The following is a 10,523-nucleotide window of genomic DNA, read 5'->3' as shown; positions in this document are numbered from 1 at the left end:
TGCTGTCTCATTCCCTAAAAAAAAATCCAGTATTGCACTCTCTCTAGTTGTTATCTCTATATATTGATTTAGAAAACTTTCCTGAACTCATTTGCAAACTTTAAGCCATCCAGCCCTTTTACAATATGGGAGTCCCAGTCACTATCTCCTGCTATCATAACCTTTGGTTCCTGCAGTTGTCTGCCATCTCTAGATTTGCTCCTCCAATTCTCATTGATTTCTGGGCAGTCTATAATACAACCCTATGAGTGTGGTCATACCTTTCCTGTTCCTCAGCTCCACCCATATAGCCAGAGTAGACAAACCTTCTGGTCTGTCCTGCCTGAGCACAGCTGTGATATTTTCCCTGACTGCCAATGCCACTCCTCCTCCTTTCATCCCCCCCCCCACCCCCATTCTATCACATCTAAAGCAACGGAAGCTCGGAATGTTGAGCTACCAGTCCTGCCCCTCCTGCAGTCAAGTTTCACTAATGGCCACAATGTCATTTATGTTTCGTCCCCTGCATGTCCTTCCTCACATTCTCAGAACATATTCTGGTTCCAATCCCTCTCCCCCTCCCCACCCCCCCCCCCAACAAGGTAGTTTAAGCCTTCCCCAACTGCTCTAGCAAACGTGCCTGCCAGGATATTGGTCCAGTTCCAGGTCAGGTGCAGCCTATCATTTTTGTACGTCATCCCTTCCCTAGAAGTGATCCACAAATAATCCACAAATCTGAACCCATGACACCTGCTCCAACTCTTCAGCCATGCATTCATATGCCACAACCTCTGATTTCTTCCCTCTCTGGAGCAGGGCACAGACAGCAATCCCAAGATTACAACCCTTGAGATCTTGCTTCTTAACTTCTTTTCTAACTCGCTATATTCTTTCTTCATGGCCTCATTACTACATCTATCTATGTCATTGGTCTCCACATGGACAACAACATCTGGCTGCTTCCCCTTCCCCTCCAGAATGCAGTGAACTTGATCAGAGACATACATACAGACAAACAGCATGGTAACAGGCCATTTCAGCCCATGAGTCCATGCCGCTCAATTTACACCCAATTAACCTTCAACCCATGGTAAGTTTTGAATGGTGAGAAGAAACTGGAGCCCCTGGAGAAAACCCATCAGACACGGGGAGAATGTACAAACTCCTTACAGATAGCATGGGATTTGAACCCCGATCCCGATTGCTGTAAAAGCATTTTGCTAACCTCTATGCTAACTGTGCCTCCCTAGATGTCCCTGACCCTGGCACCTGGGAGGCAACATACCATCCGGGAGCCTCAATCTCATTCACAGAACCTCCTATCTGTTTGCCTAACCAACAAGTCCCCAGTCACTATAGCTCTCCTCTTTTCCCCCTTCCCTTTTCAGCCAAGGGGCCAGCTCTGTGCCAGAAATGTGACCAATACAACTTGTCCCTGATTAATTGTCCCCCTAACAGTATCCAAAAGAGTATACTTATTGTTGGGGGGAATGGACATAGGTGCTCTGCACTGTCTGCCTATTTGCCTTCCTTCTCCCAGCTACCTGCCTCCTGACTTTTGGGGGTGATTATCTCCCTGAAGCTCCTGTCTCTCTCTGCCTCCTGAATGATCTGGTGTTCATCCAGCTCTGGCTCCAAAACTTGGTCTTTCAGGAGCTGCAGCTGGATGTACCTCTTTCAGGTATAGTCATCAGGGACAATTGTGCTATCCCAGAATTCCTACATGCTACCTTTGAAGCATTCCACTGCCTTAGCTGCTGTCTCCATTAACAATTCCTTGTTTAAATACAAAGGTCTTACCTACCCCTACCTTACTAGAAACAAGCTCATCCTTTATCTCTGCTTATCAAAGCCGTGTGAGCCAAAGCCTCAAAGTCCCACTCCTACCCTGAGCCCCTTACACACTGACCAATCTGCTTGAGCTTCCTCCCTATTGTTTGTTATTGTTCCTTATCTGTAATACTCATTGTTCATTTAAACCCTTAAATTGCCCTTTGCTCAATTTTTAAATACACTCATTAAAGCTGATTCCCGACACAACAAGTCTCCTGAGTCCCTTGCTCTTCCTCTTCCAGTGATGGCCCCGAAATTACAATGGGCCGAGACCTTGGGCCAGTGTCTACTTTTCAGAGATTGATTATTGTATCTTGGTTATAAATGTCAAAGATTACTTGTTGTCTCCTTTGAATTCATTTGCATAAGAACACAAGACTTAGGAGCAGAAATAGATGATTCAGCCCATGGAGTCTCCCCCGTCATTCAACCGTGAGCTGAACCCCACAGCCTTACCTTCTCCCCATAACCTTTGATGCCCTAATACACCCAATGACCTGGCCTCAAAAACTCCCTGTAGCAATAAATTCCACAGATTTAGCACCTTCTTGCTGAAGAAATTGCTATGCATTTGTTCTCAGTGGACGCTCTTTAATCCTCAATTTGTTATGACCAACTTCAACTGCATTCATTTTAAATGAGAATATGCAAATTAACTTGTTGAATTGTGCACAAATACATATTCACTCAGTTAGTCATCCCTCTTGACAAATATGCATTATTTTCTATCCAACGCAACATTTGGCATTTTTATTCAGTGTTTTCTTATTACACTGGACAATGAAGATTTTGCTTCCTGAACACTCTTTTTAGACATACAGCACAGTAATAGGCTCTTTTGCCCACAAGCCCATGCCGCCTAATTATATCCAATTGACCTACAACTCCCGGTACGTTTAAAATAGTGGGAGGAAACCAGAGCCCCTGGGAAAATCCACACGGTCATGGGGAGAACATATCAACTCCTTTCAGTCAGTGCAGGATTTGAACCACAGTCCCAATTGCTGGAGCTGTAACAGCGCTGTACTAACCACGTATTCAATGGATTTTGGGCTACTGATCACAAAAATCACCTTAAAATTTTCCTATCGTACCTTTTTTTATAGATACAGCCTAGTTTTGTGATTTTTCTATCATATTTTCAACAATGCTTCAATCATACGAATCCATGAAATGCAACATGTCATTGAAAATTCATTTTCTGTATTTGCACTTGGGCTTCTCCGCAGCTGATCTTGGAGCAGTCAGTGTTGAACCTAGTGAAAGGTTTCACTAGGACATTGCAACCATGGTAAAGCAGTATCAGGGCAAATAGAATTCATCAATATAGTCTTACTATTATTGGACACCGACACGAGAGGCATCAGATGCTGAGTACAAGTGAAAATCAGCAGGAAAACATTTTTAGGTCAGTTGAACTAACACAGTGTGTCAGCATCATTATGCAATTAAAATGCTAAATTCAATAAAAGTTAATTTAATGTTTCTCCAACTTCCTTTGCGCTACAGCAAATCTGAAATTATCTTTGTGTTCAGCTTGAAGTTGTCTTATCATCCTCCATTTTTTTTCAGGAAGTAAATATTTTGAAAAAAAAAATTGTCCAGTGTTGTCATTCTTGGAGGTCAATCAAAATATGTAGCATAATTTTTCGTTTAAATTTTCCACATTTTCTTCCTCAAGGCAAGTGTGAGTCATGGGTGAATTCTAATCATGTCTAATATATCGATCGTAAGCCCTAGTTATGCTTCCTGCATAATGAATCAACTGTCATAAGCCAATATTATAGTTCATCTATTGAAATAATTGCAATATATTACATTAAAAATTAAATATAGTCTGATTTTCAGCTTTGAATTTCATGTGGGGCTTGAGTCAGCTATGTAAATCACCAGCTAAATAACTTTTGAACACAATGGTAGGCTCAGCAAAGTTGGCTATTCAAAATATAACCCATAAACAGTTGCCACAGCAAAAAGTGAAGAGTTTTTGTAAGTGGCTGTGGCATAATTGTCAGTTGATGTATCCCATAGACAACGGCTGACAATTTGCATTCCCTGATCATTGAGTTGGCCCAAAACTACATTGCATACCAGCTTGTATCTAGGAGTATTGATATCCTTCACCTTCGACCTGATGTGATCTGTCAAACTCTCTACTAATTGTGTAGATGTTACAGGATTGTATTTGTGGTCAGCTAGGTAGCTTGGAAGAGTGGCCTCCAAGACCTTTTTGACCTTGTTGGCATCAAACTTGCAACCTTCATCTGGCTGAGCTTTGTAAGTGTTTTCACACCTTACTTCTTTGATAGGTTGGTACAGAGGCAATCCAGAGAAACTGATCTGACCAGAGGTCATCCAGCTCATGGAATGCCTTCTGCCCATCATCACAGAAACTTTGCGGGAAAATGGCACATTCATGTGGTTTATCATGGAACTCTTTCGTGATAGGGCAAGTGGCTTTCCATCCATGTTCTTCAAATACTGATGATGCTTACTTTCGTGAATATCCATCGACTGGGAATTTCTGCGGTTGGAAATGGAGCTCGCATGAGGGTGCTGTCCCAAACCATCTCCAGTCAGAGCTTGACTGAGTTGAGCTAAGGTCTCTTGGGATAAAGTCATCTGGCTGGTTGCCATGGTGAACTGTATATTGTTCTGTTGAAAAGATTAAAAACATAAATCACTTATTTATTTAAATGGGTTTAGGCATGTTCTACTTACTATGCAAGTTGATTACTTTTTAATATGCAAAGATAAGCGTATACAGAGCCGTTGTCATACCCACACTCCTGTTCGGCTCCGAATCATGGGTCCTCTACCGGCATCACCTACGGCTCCTAGAACGCTTCCACCAGCGTTGTCTCCGCTCCATCCTCAACATCCATTGGAGCGCTTTCATCCCTAACATCGAAGTACTCGAGATGGCAGAGGTCGACAGCATCGAGTCCACGCTGCTGAAGATCCAGCTGCGCTGGATGGGTCACGTCTTCAGAATGGAGGACCATCGCCTTCCCAAGATCGTGTTATATGGCGAGCTCTCCACTGGCCACCGTGACAGAGGTGCACCAAAGAAAAGGTACAAGGACTGCCTAAAGAAATCTCTTGGTGCCTGCCACATTGACCACCGCCAGTGGGCTGATATCGCCTCAAACCGTGCATCTTGGCGCCTCACAGTTTGGCGGGCAGCAACCTCCTTTGAAGAAGACCGCAGAGCCCACCTCACTGACAAAAGGCAAAGGAGGAAAAAACCCAACACCCAACCCCAACCAACCAATTTTCCCCTGCAGCCGCTGCAACCGTGTCTGCCTGTCCCGCATCGGACTTGTCAGCCATAAACGAGCCTGCAGCTGACGTGGACTTTTTACCCCCTCCATAAATCTTCGTCCGCGAAGCCAAGCCAAAGAAAAGAAAGAATATGCATCACTGATACAATTTGGAATTTTAACATTTAAACTTTTAGTGTCATTTGGGAGTGGTCATTCGGATATCAACATAGTTTGACAGGATTCCATATCTTTGGTGACTAAAAGATTTTAGGCATATGTTGCTTCATTGATTATTATATTGTTTCGGGCATAACAAAAAAGTATGATTGGTCAATAATCCATGCATCACCCTTGGATTTGGAAAGCAGAATGCAAGGTTGATCATCTGAAATATTTTGCCAACAAATTGTGTGTAAAAAAATAATTGTGAAGATTTCTTCTTGCGATTTCCAGTTATCTTTGGCAAAAATCAAATCTTGTATCCTTTATTTGAAAGGAATGTACTTGTAAATCTCTGCCAGCTGCATTCTTGAGTCATCCATGAATTTGTGTAATGGTGGTGCAGAGTAAATCACTCTCTGATTGTCATTTGTTTCCCAACTTCATTCTTCTCTTCCTTGTGGTGCACTGGGTGAGTTCAGGTCTGAGCTGAAAGCCGCATACTTACATTTTTCTTCTTAATTGCTTCACAATTTTAAGCATTGGCTCTAACTTTCAATAGATTCACCTGTTTAGAAGTCAGAATACATGAAGCTTCTTCTCCTTTCACTTCAAGGACATCAAAGCAGCAATGTGAAACATCCAGGTATCTAGTGGTGATGAATTTTCAAGTGGAGATCAATCATTCAAATGCATTGCCTGCTGTGGTATGTAAACTAGACAGGCGACAGATTGGATGAGCTAATTTGATTCAGACCATATAATGACATTCTGTGCTCCCGATCTGGGTTAGAAGAATTGTGGGTGATGAAAGTTCAATTGCAGGAAAAGGGATGTATAGTTGGTGGAGAGGCAGTTAATCAGTCAGGGTTCTTGTTTCTGACAATTGTCATGCAACAAGCTATCAAGATACAGAACAAAGAGCAAGGACAGGATTGAGTTTAGGACCATGATTGTCATAAGACAAAAAGTTAAACTTGCTACTTGGGTACCGAAGGAGAAATAGCAGCGAGGACAAGGCACATATTCTTTAGATTGAGTCATTGCACATTCATAATTTGGAGAGATGCATACATCTTAAATTCAATGGGAATAGTTAAAGGGCTAGGTGAATTATATATGGGTCGTTCGTAAGTCTTAGTGATAATTGGAAACTTCCAGCTTGCTATTTTTTACATTTGACATAAAACCAAATACTTTGCAGCCTCAGAATTTGCTCTCCGTTTGTGAACTACTGACATGTTGAACCTGAGTCGATAAGTACCCTCACTCCTCAATCTTTAACATCTTTAAACCTATTTGCTACTCACAGAAATTTTAAGTTTGTATATAGCCAAATTCTGAAGCTCTTTATCTTCCAGAGATGATCACAGACAATATTTACTAGCTTTACAAACTTGGATCACAGACCACAACACTAATTACAGCTGTAAAATTCTAACTTTTAATTCCCATTTATTTTTTTAATTGTTCAATAACTGATTTACATTGCAAGTTCCTGTACTAATTGCCCTGACATATGCATTTCAGTATTGAGGGAAATACAGTCTGTAGGTTTACATTTTGTCAGAAGTGGGAACTTCCAGGATTTTTTGGCATAAAAGTGTGTGTGTGTGTGTGTGATTGTAATAGGGATGAAGTTCAAGACTACTCTCTCCCTATCTAATGTAATCAGTTGATCGCTCTCTTCAAGTTGGCACAGGGATAGGCAGATGGGATTCTATCGCTGATAGTTAATATGTGAATGGCCAGGAAAAAGCTATTTGTTATTGCAGAGAGAGATTGCAAGGTATGCTGGAGACAATTTAGTTATCCATTGCTTCTGAAGACCACCAGTTTTCGTGATGTTGATTGAAGAATGAGTTTTGGCAAGCCCCTTAATTTCCTGTTCTTTGTCAAAACAACACCATGGAATCATTTATAACCATATAACCATATAACCGTTTACAGCACGGAAACAGTAAACATTCAAGTGGGTACTTTGTGTGCACTTAATATTATCATTGTGGTCAACCATTTGAGGGACAAACAGCTTGATTTTCATTTCCAAGATCAAGCTGTTTCCATTAGAGCAGCAGGCCTGCAACATCAGCTTTAACTTCAATGGGCAACCTTTTACTTGGTTTGCTTCTTCAATGATGTATAACTAATTTCCAAACCAGAAGTAAAATCAGAGAAAAATGTCACAGAATGTTGCATTGCAAACATTTTCAATAACTTTTCATTCTGTTCTCAGTAAATAGAATGAACACTATAGCAAAGACAGGATTACAATCAAAATTATCCCAAAACTTTTTCAAACCTCATATTTGAACAAGATAAAGTTTCCCTTCACTGCAAAAAACATGAATGAACTCTGTATCCTTGGTCAGCATTGAATTCTGGTGTCCCAGGATATTGATCTGCATTCAGCAAAGTTCAGAACTGGATGGTCTTGAGATTATTCATTCCCTCTGCACCTTCCATACCAGGTTAAATTAATAATCATTTCCAAGGCTATCAAAATACTGTAGTTCTTAGAGGAAGTTGACATGTTTGAATTGGTAAAGAAAATAGCAATGTTTCAATTTGTCTATAGATTCAGCAATATAGTACACTAAACAGAACTGAAATGAAGATACAGTGACAACATTGCTCCTGCCCTGGCCTACTATTACAATTTGGTTGAGTCCACCTTCAAATTTATGATTGACCTTCTGTTGATCTCATTGCAAATCCTGACTCTAGAGATCTGGAATGTTGTGAAATTATATGGGGTGACATGGTTTGTACAACGCTGTTACAGCGTCAGGGACAGGAGTTCGAATCTGGCCCTCTCTCGGTAAGGAGTTTGTACGTTTCTCCCCTGTCTGCATGGATTCCTCCAGATGCTCCAGTTTCCTCCCACTGTTCAAAAACATACCGGGAGTGTAGGTCATTTGGATGTAATTGGGTGTCATGGGCTCGTGGCCGAAAGGGCCTATCACCGTGCTGTATATTTAATTTTTTTTAATTTTTAAACATTAAAAAAAGTGGGTCATATGAAGAATAAAATGATCTTGGCTGATAGTCCAAACATGCATCTTATACTCTTCATGAATTACTTCTTCCTAAGGAGGAATGCATGACACTGCCCTGAGATACAGAAATCCAACCAGTTTCACTCCCAGTATTTTCCTCACAGCACAACATATATTTTCTCTTCATTTATCAATATAACTTTCGAAAGTCATAATTGAGTTTATTTCTACCATCCTTACAACCACCTGATTCCAGAACCAACGACTCACTATGCCAAGAAAATGTTTCTGTTCAAATGCCCCTGTTTACCAACCCATCTACCACTGGAAGCGGTTTCTATTCTATCTATTCTATCAAAGTCCTTCATAATTTGGAACATATTTTTTTTTAAAATCACTTCTTAGCTTCCTCTGTTCCAAAGAAAACAGTTTCATCTTTTCCATATAACTAGTCCATCATCCCCACCATTATATTGGTAAATAGCTTCTGCACCCTCAAGGCCTGATAGCCTTCCTAAATTGTGCTATACAGAATGGAACAAAGCCAATGAATTGGAAAAAGTTTGCATAATTTTCTTACTTTTGTAATTTAATCCTTTATTTATAAAGCAATAGACCTAATACCCATTTTGGTAATCACTCCTTGCTTTGCTACCTTGAAATATTTGCATATAAATGCTTGCCAGTATCTTTGTTGCTGCAATTGCTTTAAAGTAGCACTTTTGGTATGAGTGAGATCCAGATACCTGATGTAGGATCATGGATAAAAGAGGAGGGATAGATGTGAAAGTGCAGCCTTGCCTGGCTAAGTGAAATGTCAGGGATGTTAGCCTCAAAAGATAAGCTCTGATTGGAAGCCATGAGCAGGTGAAGAGAAAGAAGGGAGAGTGGTTATTTAGAGAGTCAGTGGAGCTGCACTTCATTGCACACTCACCTCAGAATTCAGCTGTCCCAAGGTTTAATCACAACATTGACTGAAACCTTTCATTTCTGTCCTCATTGCAAAATGTGCAAACATGACAGCAAATTTGGACACAAGATGATGCTCAAAAAATATACTTTTACTGAAGGAATGACAGTGGGACATGAATTTTGTCTTCTTTAAGAATTGTCATGCATTACATGGCATGCAGTATAGCCGAATGCCTGATAATAAAAGAAATCATTATTTTTCCCCTCTGCTGAGGCATTAACTATGTGCTCAAGTGCCAAACAGAAATCTAAATCTTGGTATTTTATTCCTCCCACAACATAGATTTACTTCTTTTCCAGTTTACGGACCTGATCTAAGCTGGTGTCATTAAAATACAAGTGTAAAATCTGTAGCAAAATATCCATTCTCATCCCATTCACTAGCAGGTCAACTCAGGTTTTGAAACTGCCACTTGCTGAATTATGAAGAGTAATGCAGATCATTGTGTACCTCCTTATTACATTAGAAGCTCAATATGCAGTAATAGTCATAGCCAAGAGTGAATATCTACAGAACATCTGAGTATGTCATTGTTTTATGGCAGTTTTTATGACAAAACTAAACGCTAAAACTCCATTACAATAATCCCACCAAAGTACTCCATCTTTCTTCATTCCCCTCCACCCCACCCCAAATAATACCTTTTTAACAAATGTTTGAGCTCAGATGCCCATCACTTCATCCTTCCTTCACCAGGAGTAGCTGGTAATAAATGATATCCAACAGAACAATATCCAGGTTGGTATAAGCACTAAAATTATTTTGAAAAACAAAATGACCAACAAAAAGAATCTTACCCCACGGAGAAAATTTAAGCAACAGATCTCGAGTAATTTGCTGCAATCCAAGTTAAAACACAATTAAGTTTCCTTTAAAACTGTTGTCACTGATATGACCAAACTGGAGGCAGTGCAGGCGTCTAAGTTTTACACTTCCATGGGGATGTTATCAGGACTCCTAAAGCCTCCCGGGTTGACTGAAAAGTGTAAACAAAAACCTTAATCATTCTCCAAGTGCCTTCACCACCTGATAAACGATTGACCATTGATGCAAGGCTTATTGCACTACTACATCACATGAAGACAAACAGTCATGAATTATTGGTGGTGTACATGTCTGGGCAACTCGCCATCTGCACGGGTCTCCAAGGTGACACCTTCAACTCCATGGCAATACTCCTGAACAATATTTACTTCTGTCAAAGTCTGAGTCCGATTGAATATAAATTTCATGTCAATGTGTCTGACATGTTTGACTTCTTGTGCCTTCCAAACTACCATCTGTTAGTCCTTGGCAGTTTTAGGGAGGTCTGAA

The 10,523-nt window shown here is 40.5% G+C and overlaps 1 protein-coding gene across 1 annotated transcript; it reads right to left on the bottom strand.

Moving 5' to 3' along the window:
* Positions 1-601: 601 nt before the first annotated feature.
* Positions 602-10,132, bottom strand: LOC138762786 (dynein light chain Tctex-type 5). The gene is made up of 2 exons (XM_069936346.1): positions 10,007-10,132; positions 602-4,467 (listed from the first exon to the last, which is right to left on the bottom strand). Exon 2 carries the CDS (start codon positions 4,447-4,449, stop codon positions 3,748-3,750), a length of 702 nt encoding a protein of 233 aa, XP_069792447.1. The 5' UTR covers positions 4,450-4,467; positions 10,007-10,132; the 3' UTR covers positions 602-3,747.
* Positions 10,133-10,523: the final 391 nt, after the last annotated feature.

This window comes from Narcine bancroftii, chromosome 5, assembly GCF_036971445.1.
Source record: "Narcine bancroftii isolate sNarBan1 chromosome 5, sNarBan1.hap1, whole genome shotgun sequence".
NCBI lineage: Eukaryota > Metazoa > Chordata > Chondrichthyes > Torpediniformes > Narcinidae > Narcine > Narcine bancroftii.
Note: the sequence above shows the minus strand (reverse complement) of the source record. Positions and strands in the feature narration are given on the sequence as shown.

What these genes read in the sequence shown, in the direction of transcription:
- LOC138762786 (XM_069936346.1), bottom strand. Translation starts at nt 4,449, where the DNA reads ATGGCAACCAGCCAGATGACTTTATCCCAAGAGACCTTAGCTCAACTC.